We start from the raw sequence: 24,584 nt of genomic DNA on the forward strand, positions 1-24,584 counted from the left end.
CGCACGTGCGTGTGAGAACTCGTGTGCGTATGTGTGCAAATAGGCGTGCGTGTGCATGTGAGTGCATATCTCCATATGCATGTGGTGCTAGCAACAGTGGCATTTGCTGTTATGTGTAAACATCACCACTGACTGGGGACAGAAATACAGCAGGGCATGTAGCTTGGCCACACCACTCCCTCGTGCTCCGTTCAGGCCTGAATAGGTGCTTGCAAACAGCATTCTCCTCAACGGTGGTCTTTGTCTTGTATGTGTGCGTGCGTGTACGACATGTGTGCCTGTGTAAGTACTGCATATGAATAGTGTGTTTGCGTGTGCGAATCCAATCGTTAATTAATTCGTGGGTTGTGGAAATATCCACCCAGATTAAGGAAGTCACCATTAGCTCGAGCAAAACGGCAAAGTCGCCTGTTGTATAAACTGCCATCATCAATTGGCTGAAAACAACTTCAAATGTCGAGGACCGTACGTACAGCTTGGACAATTGTTGGCAGCACCGCGTCGCCGCCTGGCTGCCTTCCAGCTTGCCTGCGGTTCCTCGGCGACTTTGAGATGCAATTTGAATGACCGACGACGCGATACAAACCCAAACATCGCTGCCACCAATATTCAGGGGAGCTCTCTTTTCAACGTGCCCGCCTTCACGTCCGCTAGACATGGGGTAGACGAGGTCCTGATCAAAGGGGCGGCTTGTGGCTCGCAGGGTGGAAGAGCGCGATCTCCACCGCGCCGGTGTTTGTAGTGCTCTCCTTGGTCACCTCATTTAGTCTGTTCTAGTTTTTTTAGTTGATTTTGCTCATAACCAGACGAGAACTCGAGAGACAAGGAGAGTCCCATTTTTCAAAAGTGACCGAGTGGTTCAGACGTTTTGGGAGACTACCTGCTTCTTCGAGATCTTTAATCTCGCTGGCCTTTTCCTGGTGAACCAATTTGATTAATTTTTAAATAAAAATAATGGATTTTTATTTCGATTTAAAGCTTTCGTGACTGCAGGGATTCATCTTCTTGGTTCTTTCGCTGTCTCCCCGACAGACCTGGTTTTCACCTGAGGACGGCTGCTTGCGTTGTGGCCAAAACGTCGTGAGAATTATTTTATTATGTTTTATTTTTATTATTTTATTACTTCCCTTCTACGTGACTTTACCGAAAGAACCAAGAAAAAAATAATGGAAGCAAAGCGGAGGACAAGCACAGCGATGTCAGAGTAACATCCACAACCCCCGTCTCGCTCGCTCTCTCGCTCTCTCTCTCTGTCCTTCGTTCTCCCGATGCAACATTACGGGTCTCTCCTCTTGTCTCTTCACACCACCCCCCTCCTGTTGCATTGCTACCCCCCCCCCTTGCTCCCACCCCCCTTGCTCCCCCCCCCACCCTCCCTGTGCCTCTCCCCCACCGGGCCGCTCCGTACCACTTTCTGCACCAGCAGGAAGTCCTTGTCATGCGCCATCATCGCGCGAACAAACTGCTTCTTCTCCTGCTTGCTCCAGCTGTCCGAGCCTGTGCGCGCATATTCACACACACGCACGCACGCAGACACGACAACACCTCAATGGACATGGCGTCTCAAGGTGTCTCAGAGATGCATCGCAGAGATAAAACTATCAACTATTTTAAATTTTACCAGGTAAATGATGGCTTTCTCGGCCGCTTGCATTAAAAGTTTGAAATTCGAACGTTGGGTATTTTTTGTCGGTCGGGGGGTTTTGAGTCCAAAATGAAGAATGGCAGGGTTGGAAATCAGTTGTGAACTTTGAACATGGTTAAACTGATAGCTGATCACTTGGTAGAATATCTGATAATCCTAAAACACGTGTTGGTGTGTTTGCGGTGTCGGTAGGGCATCTGGGACAGTTTATTGTTGAAGACCAATCGAATTTACCCCGTGTACTGTTCGTGAGATAATATCCGTCAATGATTGTGCATGTGGTTGTGTGTGCAGTAGTGTCGCGGTTAGTGCGCTTCGCAGCGAAAACAGGGACCCGAGTTCGATTCCCGCTTACGGCCAACATCAGTTACAAAGATCTGAACTGGTCCTGGGCCTCCCGTATGTCGACTCAGCCTGAAATCAGTAGCTTGTGCTTTGTGTAAACATCGCCAATAAGGAGACAAAGGCGGCCGGGTATCGTGCTGGCTACCCACCCCCTCACGTGCCGTGCTGGCCGTCATAGGTGCTTTCTAACAACATTCTGTCAAGGATACACGAGGTATCTTTGTCTTTATGTGGTTGTGTGTGTCTGTGTATTGTGTGGCAGTGTTTGCGTGCTCTATAGTTGCATATGCTGTGCAGCTGTGCGTGCTTGTGTTGTGTGATTGTGTGTGTTGGTACTGTGTGCACTGTACGATTGTGCAAGATGTTGTCGTGTGCACGGCCGTGCGGATGGTTGTGGTTGTACTCCGTGGTTGTGCTCCGTGGTTGTGCATGCGTGTTGCGCTTGTGTCTACACGCTGTGTGATTACGTGCGCTGCACCGGGTGTGTACGCTGTGCAGTGCAGAGCACACGGCCTCTGTGGATATGCAAAAAACAGCAACAGCATTTCCTGAAGAAGTGCATTGTGGTCCCCACCAAACTAAATCTGAGTGGTTGCCACACCACAGCCGGCCTGGTGACATGTGCAGAGTGGTCATGCGTGCCGCTCGGCCCCGCGCGTGGCCGTGGCTTGCCGCTCGCGTGCGCGCACCTGCGTAGTGGTACCCGTGCAGGTGAGGGCCCTGCCAAGGCGTCACCTCTCCAGACAGCAGAGTCTTCAAGGCGGCCTGCGGGAGGACACACACAATACTGGAGGCACACGTTGCAGCCCACTGCCAAGCAGAGGTCGCAAACGGGTTTTGATTCCTTACCCGTACCCGTACCCGGCCGCACCAGGGTCGCAATCGGGTACCCATACCCTACCCGATACCCGGCTACCCGTACCCGGCCGGGTATCGGGTAGGGTACGGGTACCCGATTGCGACCTCTGGGATGAAGCCATGTTGCAGGCGCGGGTGGGTTCATTCTAGGAACTTGAATTGTGAGAAGAGACAAGACGTTGGGAAATGAGTGACAAACGGTTACTCACCAGTGACTCAAGGCTTATCCGTACCCGTACCTAGCCGGGTACGGGTAGCCGGGTATCGGGTAGAGTACGGGTATCGGGTACCCGATTGCGACCTCTGTTGCCAAGCCACTGCTGGATAGGATGCTGCGGTGGTGAGATGTTTTCTCCCTCGCCTGTTTTGCAGCAGGTTGTGGGTTCGGTCCCAACACAAGCCTGCATATTTGGAGTTTTCTTGTCTCTCTTCCCGTGGTCGTGTGTATTTTTCTCCGGTTCCTCTGGGTTTTCCCTCCACATTTAGAAACAACATGTCTATAGTATTTCGCTGCTATACATTTACACATGTTAAGCCACTTTGTTGAGCTATGATTTGTGGCCAGGTCGCTTCTGAAAAACCGAGCTATATAGCTCAGTGGGCATTACCTAGTAAATAAAAATAAATTGCTCAAAATAGTTTCCTGTCTTCCCACGCCGGTACGTACCAGCACGTCGCCGCGCGCCTGGTGCAGCACGTGCAGCGCCAGCTCGCGGTTCGTGCCGCCGCCCGGCACGGCACTCGATGAAGCCAGTGCCAGAAGCTGCTCCACTGGGGGGTGGGGGGGGAGGGGGTATAGGGGGAGGACCGCGCGCGCAATTAACACGGCAACTGCACGCCATGTACATGGCGATCCTACCGTACATCTGTGAAAAAAGAGCTTCACGGCTCATCGGATTCCTCCGATGAAGCTCATGGGATGAAAACTGATTTCGCTAGAAAACTCATATCTCTAGAACTGCTTTTTGTGTTTAATTTGTCGTCCTGCCACGCACCTCCGATTAGCACGGTTGGCTACGAAAGAAGTTAAACGTATATAAATAAGTATTCGGAATCACACGGCAATCGCACGGCATTCACATGGCAATCGTTCACACGGCACGTGAGAGGCGAAACTTCCCATGGGAGGAGGGAAGTCCCAAAATTCCAAGCTGTTTAAATCGGGCCTTGCCTACACTCACGTAAACAAAAACATGCAACATATTTTTTATTCGGTAAATATTAAAACACGCATGGCGTGAACCTCACCTGAGCAAAAGGCTTTATCAGTGGCAATCGCTGAATGTTGCTGCTCAGCAGAGCAGTTCCATTTTACACACTTTAACGATGCAGGAAATCAATATCGACGTAAAGCAATACAGACCAATCAATTGAGCGGTCATCATCATCATCATCACCATCATTAGCCATGAACAATTAATGCTGGATGAAGGCCTCCCTAAACCACCTGGTGTCCTTGCGAATGTCATGTTGACCATCCATTTTGACTGTCTACCTTTCTAAAAAAGAAATATAAAACGCTCCAACTACCATTGTGATGCGCGTACTCACAAACCCACTCGTTTTTATCTGTGTGCACACGCCAAGCCATTCCGAAAATCAGCCATATTTCTAAAACGACCTTCAAGGTGACACCCCACGTGCATCACAAGGAATGATTTTTTTTAAATGCTGACGGAGGTTGCCTCATTTGTGGAGCCGCCCTGCTGTGAATCGACTGACGCGGTTGTCTGACTTGACCACCTAAACGAGACATCGTAGTTGTTGTTCAGTATTTACATCATCAGCAATACGGAAGAAGAATCACACTCCCAAAATTCGTCAAAGAGGGCCCAATCAAACCGACAATTTGTGAATGTTTATACTTGTTAGCGCGAGGGTAACACTCCGAGGCTCCGTATCAACTAAAGTTTAATTTTCGATTCATAGCTTTCGCGACTGCAGGGATTCATATTCTTAGTTCTTTCAGCAAAGTTACGTAGAAGGGAAATAATAAAATAATCTCTCCCACTTCAGCTAAAAATTTCTTGCTGTAGTTTTCACACCTGATGATGATTGCTTGTGTTGCAATCGAAACGTCGTGAGAATTTTATAGTAGTATTTTTATTATTTTATTATTTCCCTTCTACGTGACTTTACCGAAAGAACCAAGAATATGAAACTAAAGTTTGTAGCAGAACCTGAGTGTGGGTGAGGGCGGTGACGTAGCCCAGTGGCAGAGCGTTCACCACTCGATGCAGAGGTTCGGAGTTCCGATGCGGCAGACCGCCTTGATTGATACTGCGGATGCATTGACCATCAAGTGCACCACGTTCAATTTAAGGTGGACATGAAAGAGTAGGCCAAGTTTTGAAAATATTACCGGCTAATTGCTCAATCTGGAGACACGTGCCAATCGCGTTAACTTAGCGGGATGCTCTTGAAAAAGAGTTGAGTAAAAAAAAAAACCCAGAAAAATCGGTTGTCACCCCAACACATGAAGACACGTGTATGTTGGACGATCTAGAGCCTGTCTTTTCCACCCATGTCCCCACACCCGATCTCCCCATAGAATGCTGCTTACTTCCTCCCCTGACCCTTTTCCCCTCACCCCGCCCCCCACCCACCGCAGAAACCATCGACGCGTTGTACGGGACTTGTGTTCTTGCCACAACAACAAAAACACGGAAAAATAATAAAGATGACGATTCTAGATTTGAAGCTTTCGTGACTGCAAGGATTCATACTCTTAGTTTTTTCGGTAAAGTCACGTAGGTAAAAAATGAAATTAAAATTAATAAAAATAAAATAATCAAAAATCACGACGTTTCGGAGGCAACACAAGTTATCTTGGAATCCGTGCCTCACTTGATGCAGCAAATCTGGCTGTGACGGTCCCACCTGATGACGGAGACTTGTGTTGCCTCCGAAACGTCGTGATTTTTAATCATTTTATTTTTATTAGTTTTTATTTCATTCTTTACCTACGTGACTTTACCGAAGAAACTAAGAGTAAAGGTGACGATGACAACGGAAAGGGACTGCGAGTGCGGCGGGCGCGCGCGCAGCTGCGGTGAGTCGTTCCTGCGGTCTCGGTGCGAGGGCCGCGGCAGTGGGAGCGGCACCTTGTCGCTGCGTGGCCGCGTCGTCTTCCAGCGAGGGCCACGGCTGCCACAGCAAGTCAGCGCCGTGCGCTCCGCCCGGCCCGCTGCACTCGCACAGCCCCGGCACCTCCGCCTGGAACCGCGTGCCGATGTTGATGCGCCTAAACAAAGGCAAAGAAGTTTCGATTTAAAGCTTTCGTGACTGCAGGGATTCATCTTCTTGGTTCTTTCGGTAAAGTCACGTAGAAGGGAAATAATAAAATAATAAAAATAAAACGTAATAAAATAATTCTCACGACGTTTCGGCCACAACGCAAGCAGCCGTCTTCAGGTGGAGAACAGGTCTGTCGAGTAGACAGACTCTGTCTACTCAACAGACCTGTCTACTTGACAGACCTGCTTGCGTTGTGGCCGAAACGTCGTGAGAATTATTTTATTATGTTTTATTTTTATTATTTTATTATTTTCCTTCTATGTGACTTTACCAAAAGAACCAAGAAGATGAAAAGGCAAAGAAGATTCCCCCCCCCCCCAACGCGCGTTGTCTTACAGGCTGTTTGGGGCGAGAAGTTTAGGCAATCAGCTGAGACACAGGCATCCGCACTCACAATGAACTCGTAAGCGTTACACAGGCATACAAAGACAAAGATCGCCCTGATAGCCTTGTATAGACAGTTGGAGCAAGCGCTGTTAGCGAGCACCTAGGAGGGTCACACGAGGGGGTGGGTGATTAGCACCACGCCCGGGCGCCTTAGTCTCCCCAGTGGCAATATTCACACACCGCAACAGGTACTCATTTGAGGCTGAGTCGACCTAGGGGAGGCCCATGACCGGTTCAAATATTCGCCACTGTTATTGGTCGTGGGCGGGAATCGAACTCGGCTCGATGGGTTCGTAGCGCAGTGTGCTTACCACTGCGCCACCGCTCCCCACCTAGAGACACAAAGACAAAGAAAAAGGTCCCCTGTATAGCCTGAACAAACTTTTGGGGCAAGCGCTGTTAACGAGCACCTATGATGGTTGGCACGGAAGACGAGGAGGTGGGTGGCCAACACCAAGCCCGGCCGCCTTTGTTTCTCCAGCGGCGATGTTTACACACCATACCAACTACTCATTTGAGGCTGAGTTGACCTAGGGGAGGCCCAGGATCGATTCAGATAATCGTCACTGGTATTGGCCGTGAGCGAGAATCGAACTCGTGTAGCCGGGTTCGTAGCGCAGGGCACTAACTGTTACACTAACGCACACATGCACACACGCACATGCACACACACACATGCACACACGCACATGCACACATGCACACGCACACACACACATGCACACAAGGCGCAATGAACACATGGGTGGAGCAACTCACGGCTCGATGCTGATGGAGGAGTCGTCTCCGTAGCAGGAAAAAGGTCCAGAGCTCTCCAAGCTGCCTGCACGCACGGCCACCACACCGCAAGTACACACGCGGCGAGCGTTAGCGTCGCTGCGACATCTTGCGGTCTTCATGTCTCCGCACGGCCTCCACCTCGGCAATGGAACGACGGCGTGGGGCAAAGAGCCACTCACTGGAGCGGCTGAGCAGGATTCGCGGCGTCGCCGGCGCCTTGGGCGTGAGGAGTAGCGAGGGCGGAGGCCCCGGGCCGCCGCCCCCGCCGGCACAGGCCGAAAGCAGCGTGGAGAAGTAGAGTCCCGAGCCCTGGCGCACGGGGCTCAGCATGGGCGGCGGCGTGTAGGGCGGCGGCTCCAGCGGGGAGCGCTCCATGAGGTCGGCGAGGCGCGGCGAGCGCAGCTGGCTCTGGTAGAGCACCGGCGGCTGGGGCAGCCCCCCCGAGGGGGGCGGCTGCTGCTGGGGGGGCAGCCCCCCGAGGCCCGGTGGGGGTGCCCCGCACGCCGCCGCCGGAGGGAGGATGAGCGGCTGGGGCCGCGGCCGCTGCTTGCGCTGCTGCTGCGTGTCGGTGGTGCGGGCGGTGGGGGTCACGGTGGAGCCGGGAGCGCCACCCCCGTTGCCGATCGCGAGGCCCGGAATCGTTCCCGGGTGGCTCTTGAGGCCGAGGGTCTCCTAGCGGGTGGAAAGATTGCAATTTATATTAAATATTAAGAAGTAAAGGTGCAGCCCTGCAATATGCGGTGGGATGCGGTGTGGTATGGGCGCAGTGCGTTGGGTGCGGTGCGTTGGGTACGGTGTGGTATGGGCGCGGTGCGTCGGGTGCGGTGGGTGCGATGCGTAAACCTCACCGCGCAGGGGTCCCCGTTGGGCGGCGCCGCCACCTTCTCGGCTCCGGCAGGCGGCGACACGGGTGGCGTCTCGGGCTCGGCCTTCACGGCGACCGCGCCATTCCCGTCGCCCTCTCCGCCTGTGTGCAAGGCATGCTGGGAAAGCGGGAGGGGGGCGGCCAGGACGGGCAGGGACGCCGGCAGCGCCGGCTCGAGGCCACGGGGCTGCGCGTCCGCGGCGGCGAGGGCTCTCGCGCCGTCCGTATCCTGCCAAGGACGAGACGGGGACGACGGTGAGCGCGAGCGACGGCGACAACAGCGGGCGATGAGAATGGCGGCGGTGGCGGTGTCCGATCTCTCACCCTGGCGGCATGGGCGGGCGGCCGCGCGCTGTGCAGCCTCATGTGACCGTTGAGCGCGGGGAGGCTGCGGAAGGCACGGCCGCACAACGCGCACGCCAGGGCCGCACGTTCCATGCCATCGCCAGCCACCCACACGCTGCACGCAGACAAAGACAAAGATCCCCCGGTATCGTCTCAATGGACTGTTGGGGCAAGTGCTGCTAGCGGGCACCTATTAAGTCCGGCATGGCACACGAAGGGGTGGGTGGCCATCACCTTTGTCTACCTGGTGGCGATATTTTGACACACCGCACAAGGTACTCATTTGAGGCCAAGTCGACCTAGAGGAGGCCTAGGACAGGGTTCAGATAATCGTCACTGTTGTTGGCTGTGTCGCTGGGTTCGTAGTGCAGCTCCCTAACCACTACACTACTGCTCCCCACATACACACAGACGGACGCTTCCAAATTCATATGTGGAGCTCACTTTCCTTTGTCTCCCCTGTGCTAACACTGACAGACCAAACCAGACACCCATTTAAAGCGGAGTCCATCTAGGAGAAGCCCAGAACCATTATCAGCTGACATAATCCACAGCCAGTAATCAAACCCAGGGTGCGGGGTTCACATCGACATCTCTCCACCGTGGCGCCATGGTGGCACAGTGTTAACTACTTCGCATGGGTTCAAATTCGACCCTGACGCCTGTATATTTGGAATTTGCATGTTCTCTCCCCGTGGTCGCGTGGATTGTTCTCCGGATCCTCCAGTTTTTCCTCCACAATTATAATCAACGTGCGTTTAGAGTCGTTGGCTGCTCTAAACGTCCACATAAGCCACTTCGTTGAGCTATCATTTGTGGCCAGGTCGCTTCTGACAAAGACCTACATAGCTCAAAATGGCCCTACCTGGCAAAACAGTTGTTTTGTTGTATCGTAAGGTGTTAATCACCAATCCAGACACACGGACGCTCTGCTAATCCCCGTTGTGCGAGGGAGTTTGGTCGTGAAAGGGCGGCTGCAGGCACTGAATGCTAAGATGCCGAGTGGTTGACGGACGGGGGCGATGCGATGATGCAGAGGGCGCCTCACTCCACCTGTCGGGAGACGTCGGCTTGTGGTGTGGCGGCAGCGGAGGCACCGAGTTCTGCGGGCCCTGCACACGGCACGGTCACGTGACGCAGTCACGCAGTCACATGATGAGGTCGTAGGACGCGGTCACTTGCAACTTTGTCAGCGCATTTGCAGATAAGTGCAACAGTCACACGCACGCTCTGCAGTCACAAAACAACAACCACAGAGTTTGTGCCAGGCTAGGTGCACTTTTAGACCGTTACATTAAGTGAGAACGGTTCGCTGTGCCTGTCACGAGACAGACACAGGTATTATGGGTTGACTGACTGAGATGACTGGTGGCAGATGCATCACCTGTGCTCCCCACTGTGCCAACTTGCTGTGTTTTATCCACCCGACACTCATTGTTGTGAATGTTGCTCCTCCCTCCACCCTCTGCCGTTGTTGCAGGGCGACTGCCTCCAACTGCCCAGGAGCATGCTTTACAAGCCTCCTCTACAGAGGCCCATCTTGACACCGCTGGTACTGGCATTAGGCAAGTCCACTCAGCTCCACATCCTCCTGTACCGCATCAGTCCATCTCTTCTCTAGACCGTGCCGCACCTGTTTATCCCCCTCTATGCGGCCACACAGAAGCTGCTTGGGCATGCGGTGGCTGGGCATGCGGGCTACATGACCCAGCCAAAGCCAATGCAGTCTCATCTGCCGGAGGAGCATACTCATGGGATTTGTGTCCAGATATTGCAAGGGTCTGTGAACTCCTCACACAACCCATTTTGGTGAAACCCAGGATTGATTGTAGGCAGGGCAGCCTGAATGCTTAAAACCAGTGCTGATGTTCCTTGAAAGGGCTCCACGTTTTGCAAGCATAGAAAAGGGAGGGCATAACTGTGGCTGAGAAGACCCAGAGCTTTGGATGAAGTGATAGGCCAGGTAGCTTCTACACAGCGTTACGCAACTGTTGAAAAGATAATGCCACTCGGCCGATTCAGAGCGAGACCTCCATGCCAAACCGCAGCTTGCAGTCACACACACCACTCACACACGCCACACTCGCACACGCCACAGTCACACACACACGCCACACTCACTTCCGGTGTTCTTTAACCACACGGCAGCTTAACCACACGGCAACTTCCATCTGGCTGGTTGGAGAGGGAACCATACCGGACGTGCCAAGCCTCGGGCCCCACACTCACCTGCGCCCAGGTGTGGCCGTGCGCGGAGCCGTCGGGCGGCGCCGACGGACGGTGAGCGGAGAGGGCAAGGAGGCGCGACGACAGGAGGTGGCGCACGGAGATGGGGCCGGGCCCCGCCGTGCCCGCCACTGGCTGGAACTGCACGAGCCGCACGAGCAAAGCCAGAATCAGAATGAAACAAAACTATTTTTGAAGCATGAAATTATTTAGATGGCAGAGGCGTGCAAGGGATGAGGAATGGGTGACCGTGATAGAGGGTACGTAAAACTATAAACTCCACAACAGTTGATCATAGATTATCCGGTGCGTGATTATCCGGCTTCCAACATTATCTGGCGGTTCGGGGCCGATCCGGTGAAACCGGCAAAACCGCTCCAAAGGCCGTACTAGTCCGGCGATCGCCAAACACATGGTAGTTGGAACAAGAGCGTAGTACGTACATCACCTCATGCAGAGTCTTCGAGAATGGAGTGGTAAGTACGGTAAATACAGTAACTTTTAACAGTAGGATATTTATTTTTGTCTATTTATTTATATCAATTTCATATAGTAAAACATTTAAAACACTAAAACACGCACATAATGTTATGCAATAATATGCAAAAACAAGCTATTTTAAATAATGATGTGATTATCCGGCATTTTTGAAAATCCGGCGCCCCCTTCCCTCTAAAGCCGCCAGATTATTTTTTATCAGGTAAGGCCCATAGCTCGAAGTGGCTTATTACGTGGCCATTTCTAGCAGGCAAATACTCTAAGCATGTTTCTAAATATGAAAGGGAAAAACGGGGGGGGGGGGGGGGAGGGAAAATACATACGACCACAAGTAGAACACGCAAACTCCAAATATACAGCAGGAGTCAGGGTCGGGATCGAATCCACGACCTCCTGTATACCAGGCGAGGGAGATAACATCTCGCCACCGTGGTGCCCCCATTTATCCTGCAGGAGTTTAACGAGCTATGAATCTCTTTTTCACAGATGTCCAAGTTGGGGTGGGTCAGTCCAGTGGAGGTGAGCTTCTCAACGTCGTTAGTCAGCGCCTGATGGCGCTCAACTCATTCTCTCTCCCATTAACTCACTCACCGATTCACCCATTCATTGACTAATTTTCACCATCGTTCACATACTCACTCATTCACCTTACCACTTCATCAACTCCCATATTCACTGACCATTTCACCCCACTCATTCAATTAATCACCGAGTCTCTCCGTCGCTAACTCGCCTCATGGCTCGCCAGCCCGCCTGCCTGTCCACGCACACAAGTCACGAACTCACACAAAATTCGCTCACTAACTCACTCATTCTTGTCAAGGAGCATACACCATCATGCGAACTCCGGTCATCCTCGCAGCGGCTTTTGGCTATCCATCAAACAAAGACGGTCACAGCATCGCATGCTTTGTTGTCCTTCCCCTGCACCTCCAATTAGCACGGTCGGTTATGCACAAATGCCCTCACTATCTTCCAACAATCTTTTCCATTTTGGTGGGCAGGGGGTAATGGGGGTTGTCAAAGCTACGTTCAAATTATGCCAATGTCTCGAGACAGAGACATTGGAAACCAGATCATGTTTTGATGGTTAGTAAGCAGGTCATTAGTGTTAATCATATCTTGTTCATTGTCAAATCTTCAAAATGGTCACTTTACTTTACATGTTGAGTTATTTGCCCTTCCCCCGGAACTCCGATTAGCATGGTGGGCTCCGTACGGCGCCACAGAAGTTCAGCATACGCACATACATTCCCTCCCTCACTCGCTCATCCCCGGCGAGACACTGGCAGGCACCTGCGTGTTAGCCGCGTGCTGCTGCGCCTGCTTGGCGCCGCCGTGAGACGGGCGCAGCGCGTGCTGCCCCAGCACCGGCGGCTGCAGGAAGTGGGCGCCGTACGTGCGGCGCCCCTCGCCCGGCTTCCCGAGCCTCGGGGGCTCGCCGCACTCGGAGGCCGGCGGACGCTCTGTGGGCGCCGGCGCAAACGCCTGCGTCGTCTGCGGCGCCAGCCGGAGGTAACCGTGCTGAGGTTGCTGATGGAGGGACATTGCCGGAAAGTGCTGCTGCTGCTGCTGCTGCTGTATGGCTTCTATCTTGTGTTGCGCCATTGCTGGCTGCACCTGCTGCACCTGCTGCTGCTGCTGCTGCCAGGATTGTTCCAAAGTCTGCATAGTTTGTTGCTGCTGCTGCTGCTGCTGTTGTTGCAGCTGATGGTGCGAGTGATGATGGTGAGGGTGATGATGATGCTGATGAAGGAGCTGCTGTTGGATCTGCTGGAACTCGTGTGTCCTGTACGCATCGTGTGGCTGCTGCTGCTGTTGCTGCTGCTGGTTGTGGAACGGTGCAGGGAGACTGCCCTGCACCTGCAGCGCGTACGGCGGCGGCGGCTGCTGCTGCTGCTGCGCCTGATGACAGCCGTGCGTGGAAGGCAGCGTGAACTGCTGCGCCCCGACGGGCGACAGCTGCTCCATGGCCGCTGCCCGCCGCGCGACGAGGTCGCCGAGGTCGCCGAGGTCGCTCTCCCCGAACACCGACAGGAGGAGCGGCGGGCCCGGCGCGCCGCTCGGCACCGCGCCCGGCACGGCCGGCTTCCTCTTGGCGAACGCCTGCACAAACGAGTCCAGTTTCTGGCCGCTGCGGGAGGGAGCCGCCCCATCGGCGCCCGCGGGCAGCGAGGGCAGGAGGCGGTCGCCGGCCCCCTGGGTCAACGAGGCCGCGGCCCACGGGCCGTGCTGCGCGGGCGGGGGGAGGGGCGGCGGAGGCGGAGGCGGGGGCTCGCCCGGCGGCGCCAGCAGGAGCTGGCTGGCGGCCGGGTGGGGCCAGCTGGCGGGGCGCGCCGGCTCCGGGAGCTTGGGCACGGAGAGCAGCTCCGGCGTGCGTGCAGAGCCCACGCCGTCCGGCTGCCGCTGCTCCTGCCGCGGCATCGGCGGAGCGTGGTTCTGGGAATCGTGCGGCGCCGGCGGCACCGGCGGCATGGCCGGCGCGAGGTGCAAGCCGTGGCCGCCCCCCGGCAGCGGCAGGAAGCCGGCATCCGGCTGAGCCGCCACAACCCCCTCCGTGTACTCGGCGCTGACCGTCACGCTCACGACGCGCAGCTGGAACGCCCCGGGGTCGTCCGGCAGGCCGGCAGAGTCCAGCGTCTGTGCCGCGTCGCCCGTCGGCCGGTGCTGGTGCTGCTGCTGCGGCGGCGGCGACAACCGTGTCGTGGGATCGTCGTCGGGGCAATGCGATGGAGGGTCGAGGCCATTGAGCGGAGCCTTGGCATCGGTGGGGCACCCGTCGGGAGGCGGCTGGTGGGGCTCGGAGCGCGCGACGGCGGGGGAGGTCGTGGGGAAGGGCTGCCCTCCCTCGGGCGGGTAGGGCAGCTTGTGGTGGGACTCGTAGTGGCGCTTGAGCGAGCGCAAGTCGCAGTAGCTCTTGAGGCAGCCCTGGGCGCAGCAGGAGAAGGGCTTGCTCTTCTGGTGCGTCACCATGTGGCTCGCCCTGTCGGTGGCACGGCAGACTGGTGTCACACGCGCGGGCACGTACGTACGCACGCGCAGATACGTGCACACGAAGAGCACCGCCGGTGGCAGCTGTCCCTGTGCGGCACAATTTGTACGGCGGGCTGGTTTGCAAGTGGTATTAGCCTGCCAGTAGGGGGCGATGTGTGACGGCGATGATAACAGTCATGGAGATTGCTGATGACGATGATGACGATAATGTCGGCGGAGGCCTAAGTGAGTGCGAGACCAGCATGGCACTCACAGGTGATCCTGCCGCTTGAAGGCCTTGTGGCACACCTCGCACACGTGCTTGCGCTCCTGGCTGTGCGACAGGTAGTGCTTGTTCAAGGCACTGCCGCTACGGAATGCCTTCCCGCACTGGCTGCACGCCTGGAACGACGCACGCACACACGCACAGACAAAGAAACCCCCGTAAAGCATTGAACAGACTGTTTGGGGCAAGTGTTGTTAGCGAGCACCGACGAAGGCCGGCACGGGCAGCACCACACCCGGCCTTTGTCTCCCAAGTGCTGATGTTTACACATCGTACCAGGTAGTCATTTTGAGGCTGAGTCAACCTCGGGAAGGCCCAGGACCGGCTCAGATGATCATCACTCCTATTGACTGTCGCGCGGGTTCATAGTGCAGCACGCCAACTACTACACTACCGCTCCGCACTGTGTGTGTGTATGTACACACAGTACACACACAGCAATGATTGCACGACTACACACACATACACAAATCGATGCATGCACGCACCGACACACACGTGTGCGCACGTTCACAAACACTGGTGTGCTGCTGCTGCTGGTGCTGCTGCGTGCTGTTGGTGCGTGCTGCTGCTGCTGGTGCGTGCTGCTGCTGGTGCGTCTTGCGTGCTGGTGCGTGATGCTGCTGCTGGTGCGTGCTGGTGCGTGCTGCTGCTGCTGGTGCGTGCTGGTGCGTGATGCTGCTGCTGGTGCGTGCTGGTGCGTGATGCTGCTGCTGCTGCGTGCTGTTGGTGCGTGCTGCTGGTGCGTCTTGCGTGCTGGTGCGTGCTGGTGCGTGATGCTGCAGCGCATGCCTGAGTGTGCTGCGCCTGCTGCCCGGGCGAGTCTCGGGGGGTCCGCCCGCGCCGGTTCTTGTCCTGGGGGGCCGCGCCGCCAGCGCCTCCGGGGTCCGTGTGCTCGTCGCCACTGCCGTCGCGCGCTCCTCCGTGCGGGGACGGAGAAACGCTCTCCTCTGCGGCGCAAGCAATGCACGCACACAGACAGACAAATATCCCCCCTGTAGCTTCAACAGACTTTTGGGACAAGCGCTGTTAGTGACCACCTACGAAGGCCGACACGGCACACGAGGGGGTGAATGGCCAGCACCACGCCCGGCCGCCTTTGTCTCCCCAGTGGCAATGTTTACACACGACAACAGGTACTCATTTGAGGCTGAGTCAACCTAGGGGAGCTCCAGGAGCAATTCTGATCTTCGTTACTGGTGTTGGCCGTGAGCGGGAATCGAACTCGGGTCTCCGGGTTCGTAGCAAAGTGCACTAACCACTACACCACCGCTCCCCACACACACACATGAGTTACGCATTGTGTCTCTTACATCCATTGCACACAATTACAATGCAACGTGCTCTTTTATGTCCAGTGTATATCGTTACATAACAAGGTATACAATTCCCAATTACATGGCCCTCCAGTGAGGCTTTGCCAGGTGAGTAGGCGTGACCCACAGGGCCAGAGGCCAGGAGTCAAACTCGGGTCCTTCTGTTGTATAGGAAACTCAGACCTAGTAAGCACTCAATGCACAAGTACAGCCCTTTGTCAATCCACTGCTGGATGAAGGCCTCCCCAAGCCATACTAAGCGTGGGGGTTATTTGACCACACTTGACCACACCGATCAGTGCCGGTTGATGAAGACGGGCAGCATAGATGTGGGTGCATTGGAGTGCAGTACAACAGTGGATTTTGCTACATTGGCTCTCTGCTACCTGCCACGCAGCCCCACAACCTATAGTACCTGTGATGCACAGTGGTTACCCATGCCAGTGCTATTGAGGCTCAACCCTCCTTAGTTCCGAAGATCGCATGAGATCGGGCGCTTTGCCAATTATTTGGTCATCGGTAAATCACTCAATGTGCATCATTCTACAGAGAGCACAGGCAGTCCCCGACTTACTAAAAAACTCGATATGTGGAAATGTTAGCGTTAGTTACGTAAGGGGCCGTCCATGAATGACGTCACGCACCTTGGGGGTGGTCAGACATTTGTGACGATGTGTGACAAGGGGGGGGGGGAGTTTGAGAAATGTGACATCACATCAAAATGCGCAACTTTAAATAAATATAGAATTGTTATAACAACACTAATTTTGATTAATTTTCATTATTAACTATTTGATAATTTAAATTTACTAAGGTCACCTTTTATTTATTCCATGAACGAGCATTTTGCTTCTCCATGGGAGAATGGAGAAGCATACATTTTGAACATTTTCTTAATGATTGTTATTAAACATTTTGATTCTAATGATTCTACCAGGGCTTTTCATTCTGTGGAATGAATATATGATTGTTAAAATTGTACTCTATATTTTGCTTCGTTCTACTACAAAGTTCCAAGTATTTTTTTGTTATAGTTATAATTACTTTTAATATTTTATAATTATAAGATAATTACAATATAATATTCTGAACATCTGCAGTTTTAGTTAGACGTTGAATATTTTCAAGTGAATTTTATGCTAAATTTAAGCTTTCCAACGCCTCCTTTTTAATACGTGTTTTCTCCAACAACATCAGAGTGCAGCGCCACATTAAATACGCACTACAATGACGATAGTTTAAAGCGATTTGAAGTATGTTTATTTTCAAAATGGAAATATGGTTTTTTGGGGGGGGGAGGGGGCAGAGCTTATGACGTCAAATTTGAGGGGGGGGGGGGTCTGACTTTTTGTGACGCCGTGTGACGAGGGCGGGGGGGCAAAAATCGTCCAAAATCGCGTGACGTCATTTATGGACGGCCCCTAAGCGCGAATCGTGCAGCGCGGTGAGGTTGCTGATGAATACCGCGGGGGGAACGAGGCGTGAAGTCAAGGCTGCGTCTCCCTCTGCAGGGCTGCAGAGGGAGACGCAGCCCTGCCGTTGGAACCTCCGACTGCTGATGTTGACCCGGATAATGTAATGCCTGTCCCCTCTCCTTCTTGCTCGTCTAACAATTAAGTCCTTTGTCACTCACAACTATTTCCGGCTATGGGATTTTATCTTGATCTTGGGGGAAAATTGTTCAGTTTCCGACGACACACGGAAAATTCGGGTTTACGGATCGTTCGCGGGAACATCACCCTTCCGTAACCGGGGGGCTCTGCCCGTATGTAAATACATGTGCGTACACATATAAATATACACAAGTGAGCATAAATGCGTACACACACACACAGTGGCACATCGATGTGATCGAGTGGTCAGGTGCACACACTCGGCCTATTAATCAGCACAGAGGACACGAGGTCACGTGTGAATCCAGCGAGTCGCGAGCATTGCGGCACTGCCCCCGCTGCCAGGCTCGCGATGGTAATGACAGCCGTGTCATAATGAGCGGTTTACCTGTGAAATCCCCTGAGCCTCTATATACTGGGATTCACCCAGTACTTATGTTAAAATTCGTTTCAATAGTTAGTCACCAACACACTCCGACTAGCGACCATTGAAATCCATCCTGTGGCGGGCACTCACGGAACTTGAAATCAATTAAATAATATGACAATTTAGCACCCTTAGTACCGAGGGGGCCTTCCCACCCCCTGACCAAACCCAGGCAGGAAAATCAGCTGCCAAATACAGCCACCAAACCCAGCCTCCAAACCCATTCCACCAAACCCAGCCACCAAACCCATTCCACCAAACCCAGCCACCAAACCCAGCCACCAAACCCAGTCACCAAACCCAGCCTCCAAACCCAGTCTCCAAACCCAGCCACCAAACCCAGCCACCAAACCCATTCCACCAAACCCAGCCACCAAACCCAGCCACCAAACACAGCCACCAAACCCAGCCACCAAACCCAGCCACCAAACCCAGTCACCAACCCCAGCCACCAAACCCAGCCTCCAAACCCAGCCACCAAACCCAGCCTCCAAATCCAGCCACCAAACCCAGCCACAAAACCCAGCCTCCAAACCCAGCCTCCAAACCCAGCCTCCAAACCCAGCCACCAAACCCAGCCTCCAAACCCAGCCTCCAAACCCAGCCTCCAAACCCAGTCACCAAACCCAGCCACCAAACCAGCCTCCAAACCCTGCCACCAAACCCAGCCACCAAACCCAGCCTCCAAACCCAGCCACCAAACCCAGTCACCAAACCCAGCCACCAAACCCAGCCACCAAACCCAGCCACCAAACCCAGCCACCAAACCCAGCCACCAAACCCAGTCACCAAACCCAGCCACCAAACCCAGTCACCAAACCCAGCCACCAAACCCAGCCACCAAACCCAGTCACCAACCCCAGCCACCAAACCCAGCCTCCAAACCCAGCCACCAAACCCAGCCTCCAAACCCAGCCACCAAACCCAGCCACCAAACCCAGCCTCCAAACCCAGCCTCCAAACCCAGCCACCAAACCCAGCCTCCAAACCCAGTCACCAAACCCAGCCACCAAACCCAGCCTCCAAACCCAGCCACCAAACCCAGCCTCCAAACCCAGCCACCAAACCCAGCCTCCAAACCCAGCCACCAAACCCAGTCACCAAACCCAGCCACCAAACCCAGCCACCAAACCCAGCCACCAAACCCAGCCACCAAACCCAGTCACCAAACCCAGCCACCAAACCCAGCCACCAAACCCAGCCACCAAACCCAGTCACCAACCCCAGCCACCAAACCCAGCCTCCAAACCCAACCACCAAACCCAGCCTCCAAACCCAGCTACCAAACCCAGCCACCAAACCCAGCCTCCAAACCCAGCCACCAAACCCAGCCTCCAAACCCAGCCTCCAAACCCAGCCTCCAAACCCAGTCACCAAACCCAGCCACCAAACCCAGCCTCCAAACCCAGCCACAAAACCCAGCCACCAAACCCAGCTTCGAAACGCAGCCATTAATTTCAGCTACTGAGCCCATCCACGAAAATCAGCCATCAAACTCGCCTAACCCAGTCACCATAACCTGGCCACCTAAAACCGGTCACAAAACCCAGCCACTCACGTGAGTCACCACACATAATCGCTCAACCCAGTCACCAAATGCAGTCACCAAAACCCAGCCACCCAACCCATCTACCCAATAGAGCCCAACCACCCAACCCATATTCCCAACGCAGCCCAACCACCCAACCAGTGCATCTGGCATTTAAGCATTTCTCCTAAAGGGCTCCGTAAGGCAAACACAGGGGGAGAGGGAAAAAAATCAATGCCAAATTCAGACTGGTCAGGGACGTCGCATTGTTCAATACAAAAGCCAAATATTTGACAAAAACGACACTGACATGGCGTCTTCACACACACACAAGTCTAACTGTGGTATAGCACACGGACAAACAAGACGATTAGAAAATCACAAACACTTGCATTACTTATGCAACGCCAAGACAAGCCCAACAATAATAATAATCACTATTATCATCACCGTGACGAGGGCAAGTCGAGCCCGGAAATTAGAAACAATTTCATGCATTCCATATGTACGGCAACATTAGTAACAATGCAGGGTAAATTATTACAGTCGTGTATTACTATTAATACGGTGTGTGACGTCATTCACAACATCCCATGGGAGGAAAATGCAACATGCTACCTACGAAGTATGAATAACACAATAATTTCCTTATTTTCGTTTACCCAATGTCTACAGCATCACAGCGGTTTCCTTTGTTTGAGACGTACCGTGAACAGCAGTGCGTATAAATGCCGCGCGTGCGTTGGGGAGCGGTGGCGTCGTCGTTAGCGCACTGCGCTACGAATCCGGCGACCCGAGTTCAATTCCCGCTCACGACCATCACCAGTGACGATTATCGGAACCGGTCCTGTGCCTCCCCTCGATCGACTCAGCCTCAAATGAGTACCTGGTGCGTTGTGTGAAAACATCGCCATTGGGGAGACAAAGGCAGTCCAGCGTGGTGCTGGCCACCCACCCACGTGCCGTGCCGGCCTTCATAGGTGCTCGCTAATAGCATTTGACCCAACAGTCGGTGAAGGCTATATGGGGGATCTTTGTGTGTGTGTGCATGGCTGTGTATGTATGTGGCTATGTGGGGGCGGCTGCATGTGTATGACAGTGCGTGGGTGTATGTGTGCACGTGTGTGTGACTGTGACGCTAAGGATGTGTGGCTGTGTGTGCGTGGCTGTGTGCGTGGGTGTGTGCATGGCTGTGTGTGTGTGTGCATGGCTGTGTGTGCGTGGCTGTGTGCGTGGGTGTGTCTTCACGTCGGCGATACTGTGCAAGAGAGTGCGTGTGCATAATGTGTCAAAATACGTGTGCGTGTGTGAGTGGGACTGCGTGTGTATAATGTGTCAAAATACGTGTGTGTGTGTGGGACTGCGTGTGCATTAGTTGTGTGGGGAGTCGTGATGTCGTGGTTAAGCACACTGCGCTATGAATCTGGTGATCTGGGTTCAACTCTCAGTCGTGGCTAACATCAGTGATCCTGGCCCTCCCTTAGGTTCACTGAGCCATAAATGAGTACATGATGCGGTGTCTTATTGTCGTCAGCACCGATGAGACAAAGGCAGCAGCTGTCCGTGGTGTTGGTAATACAACTTCTTTGTGTGCCGTGCCGGCCTTAATAGGTGCTCCCTTACACCACTTGCCCCAGCAGTCTAACGGGGGGATATTTGTCTTTGCATTAGGTGCTTGCTAACAGCAACTGCCCCAGCAGTCTGTTAAAAGATAAAGACGGAATCTTTGTGCGTGTGTGTGTATATATATGACAGTCTGGGTGCATGTATGTATGTATGTGTGACGATGTGTATATGTGAATATGTGTGTGGAGATGCGTATGGATGTCGTGCACGGCTGTGTCTGTACGTGTGTGGCACTGCAGGCGAGGTGTGTACGAGGACACGCGTACGTGGATGTGACTTTGCGCGTGCGTGAGGTCGTGCGTTTTGTGACTGTGCGTGTGTGTGCCCGCGTGTGTGTGTATATATATGACTGTGTATATTGCTGGGTGCATGAGCTGGGAGTGAAATGTGAGTGTGTGTGTGGCTTTGGGAACGCGTACGCGTGTTGTGTTCACGTATGTAGCGTGTGCATCGTTGTGTTCACACATGTGGCGTGTGCATCTCTGTGTGCGCGCGTGCGTGCGCGACTCCGTGCGTGCGCGTGCGCGTGTTGCCAGCGCGCGTTGTTCAACAGCCAGGCAGAATGTTTACCCTGAGCGGGCTATAAATAGCTGCTGGGGTTCAGTGTGCAGCCTTACAACTGGCAGAGTGCCAGGGGAGGGAGACAGGGAGAGTGGGAGCGCGAGAGAGATGGGGAGGAGGCACCACGAGCGGAGTGGGGTGGGAGAGAGAGAGAAGGGAAGAAACGTGGGGGGGGGGGACAGAGACAGGATGACAGAGAGAGACACGGGCGACACACAGAGGGGACAGAGAAGCTACCATGGGGGGGGGGGGGTGTATGTGAGACGCAGAGCGACCAGGAAACGCTAAATTGGAGAGAGAGGGAGACACTGAGAGGGAGACGCTGAGAGGGAGACACTGAGAGGGAGACGCTGAGAGGGAGACGCTGAGAGGGAGACACTGAGAGGGAGACGCTGAGAGGGAGACGCTGAGAGGGAGACACTGAGAGGGAGACACTGAGAGGGAGACACTGAGAGGGAGACACTGAGAGGGAGACGCTGAGAGGGAGACGGGGAGAGAAGAACGCAGAGGGGACAAAGAGCGAGGAGGGAGAGATGCGCAGCGGGAGAGACAGGGGAAGAGGGGGGAAGGGCGGGGAGAGAGAGACATAAACAGAAGGGAGAGAGAATGGGATAGACAAAGAGAAGCGAGGAGAGTGGGGGGGGAGCTATGGAGAGAGACAGGGAAAGAGAGGGAGAGATACAGAGAGAGAATGGGGAGTAGGGGAAGGGGGGCGGAACACAGAGAAGGGGGGAGACACAGACAGGGGGGGGGGAGAGATACAGATGCATCAGTGAGATGGGGGCCTCTCGTCGTGTTTGAGGGGGCTGTGGGCTGTTGTGCTGGCCTAGTGACCAATCAACGCAGCCGCGTGCTCGTGTGTGTGCATGGGGCTGTGCAGCACACGCACGTGTCCCGAGTGCTTGCGTCTGTGTCGATGTGTGTGCGCTGCTTACAGGCGCGGCGTGTGTGCTCGCTGACGGTACTTGCCCCCGACAGCCTGTCGAAGGCTATACGGGGGACCTTTGCCTGAAGAAGACTTGTAGGTAGCAAGATTGCAGAGACGACGAAGAGGTTCATCGCGTGGGGAATCCGGTGGAGGTGGTCGTGCGGGAAACAATTGCAGGTAGGGGGGGCATCGTCGTATAGATCCGTGGTTCGTCATCTTGCTGGATCCACGGTCTGTCAGTGTCAACCCTCGAAACACTTTCGCGGACCACCACGTCTCGATGGCGCGTGTTTCGAAACTAAAATGCCTCCAAATCGCGGGATGTGTCAAGCTTCCACGCACCACCTCCCACGGCCTTGCGAAACCAGCAGTGGCCCGAAGAGACACAGGTTGACACCCACTGCTATAGAGGGCCGAGCGGGGCCATCCATGACAGAAGCCTGAGGTGTACATCACGTGCAAGACCTGAGCGGAGATCGATAATCGCCAATCCATGGTAACTACGAGGACACAGCGGAATCGGAGGGGTCATGAGAACAGGCCAAGGGTGTGGGTTTTCTATGTGGCTCACAAGGGACATTCGCCATAGCTTTTGCAAGAGGGCTGTGCAATGCCCTGGGCTTGCAGAGGCATGCAGTCGTGTGGTCAAATGGTGGTCCACCCCTGGCATGGGCTTTGGGACACAGTGTAGGGAGACAGGGCTGTGTGTGTAGGGCGACAGGGCCACGTGGAGAGAGGCTGGTCTATGCTTTTGACTCAATATTGCGATGGAGGAGGCAGCAGGACCTGAGAATCCAGGTCCTGGATGTGTGTGCGATGCTGCTGTGAGCACAGCCCACCCGCGGTGGTGCGTCCATGAAGCACCACGCTGCTCACTGTGTGCCGTGTCGACCTTCATAGGCGCTCACTGATAGCACTTGCCACAACAGTCTGTTAAGGTTATAGGGGGGCTCTTTGTTGTGTATGTGTGAAACGGGTGAGGTCCATAACTGTGGTTCATGCAGCTGCAATGGTAGCATTGGTTGCGCAGTCCAGACATCCCCAGAGATGCTGGCAAACGGAGGTGTTCCGGCTAGCTGAAAGAAAGCAGCAGGCCCACTCCCACCATTTACAACATCCCATGTCCGAGAATGAGGTTACCTACCAGCCTTCGCTCGGAGGTTTGGAGAGCCGCCGTGCAATGCTGCAAAGATGAGTGGTGATCACGGGTTGCTGAGAAGATGTCTCAGTAGCACGCGATCACAAAGCACTCTTTAACTCCATCAGAAAAGTTACTTGTAACTGCCACACCTATCACCATCCTTAGGGGAAAGAATGGTGATCTGACCTCTGACCCCCAGGAACGGGTTTGCAGGTTTTCTGAGTAATTCTGTCAGGCCTTGGGCTAGGGGAAACCCTTCAGCTTAGATAACATCATGGGGTAATCTGGAGTGGACCCGAATGGGCCTGCGATGCCTCAAATATTTGAGGAAGCAGCCAACCCCTGTAAGTGGCTGGCTGACGTGCAAACACTGTTGAGGAAGTGTGGAGTGCCATTCAAAGCCTGAGACCAGGAAAAGCACCAGGCAGAGCATATCGCCCAAGCCAACTGCTGAGGGAGGGTAGCATTTGTCTGCAGACTGCTCTTTGTGACATCAATACAACAGTCTGGACCAAAGGACAGGTTCTACAGGATTGGAATGATGCCCCGGTGGTCCCTCTCTTTAAGAAGAGGGACCATACTGATTGTAACAACGACTGGGGCATCTTCCTCAGTGTGCCGGGAAAGGTCCTTGCAAGGATTATTCAACATCACCTTGCCAGGCACGCCGAGGTGAGGCTTGTGGAGCCCCAAAGTGGTTTCAGGCTGGGGCGGACCTGCAAGGATGTCATATTCTCTGTCCGTCTGCTACAGCAGAGGTGTAGGGAATTCCAACATGACCTACATCTCTGCTTTATTGACTGAGCTGTTCTTCGTGCTTTCAGAGTCCCTGATTCTCTGCTCGCAAACATTAAGTGCCTTCATGATGGTGAGAAAGCCCAGGAGTCAAGAGCCATCCCCTGTTCACCTTGGGGTGTGACAGGGATGTCATCTGACTCC

General features: G+C 54.2%; 1 protein-coding gene across 2 annotated transcripts in view; it reads right to left on the bottom strand.

Moving 5' to 3' along the window:
• LOC144933566 (uncharacterized) overlaps positions 1–24,584 on the bottom strand; it is a 73,312-nt gene that overhangs the window by 11,391 nt on the left and 37,337 nt on the right. For both annotated transcript variants that reach the window (XM_078858486.1, XM_078858487.1), the window contains exons 3-15: positions 15,298–15,455; positions 14,494–14,621; positions 12,543–14,229; positions 10,752–10,889; positions 9,576–9,634; positions 8,502–8,637; positions 8,161–8,406; positions 7,492–7,984; positions 7,292–7,355; positions 5,953–6,092; positions 3,516–3,619; positions 2,680–2,755; positions 1,409–1,497 (exon numbers count right to left, since the gene is read on the bottom strand). In XM_078858486.1, coding sequence (XP_078714612.1) covers positions 1,409–1,497; positions 2,680–2,755; positions 3,516–3,619; positions 5,953–6,092; positions 7,292–7,355; positions 7,492–7,984; positions 8,161–8,406; positions 8,502–8,637; positions 9,576–9,634; positions 10,752–10,889; positions 12,543–14,229; positions 14,494–14,621; positions 15,298–15,455 — 3,518 coding nt within the window. The remainder of the gene's footprint in view (positions 1–1,408; positions 1,498–2,679; positions 2,756–3,515; positions 3,620–5,952; positions 6,093–7,291; positions 7,356–7,491; positions 7,985–8,160; positions 8,407–8,501; positions 8,638–9,575; positions 9,635–10,751; positions 10,890–12,542; positions 14,230–14,493; positions 14,622–15,297; positions 15,456–24,584) is intronic.

Source organism: Lampetra fluviatilis, chromosome 7 (genome assembly GCF_964198595.1).
Source record: "Lampetra fluviatilis chromosome 7, kcLamFluv1.1, whole genome shotgun sequence".
NCBI lineage: Eukaryota > Metazoa > Chordata > Hyperoartia > Petromyzontiformes > Petromyzontidae > Lampetra > Lampetra fluviatilis.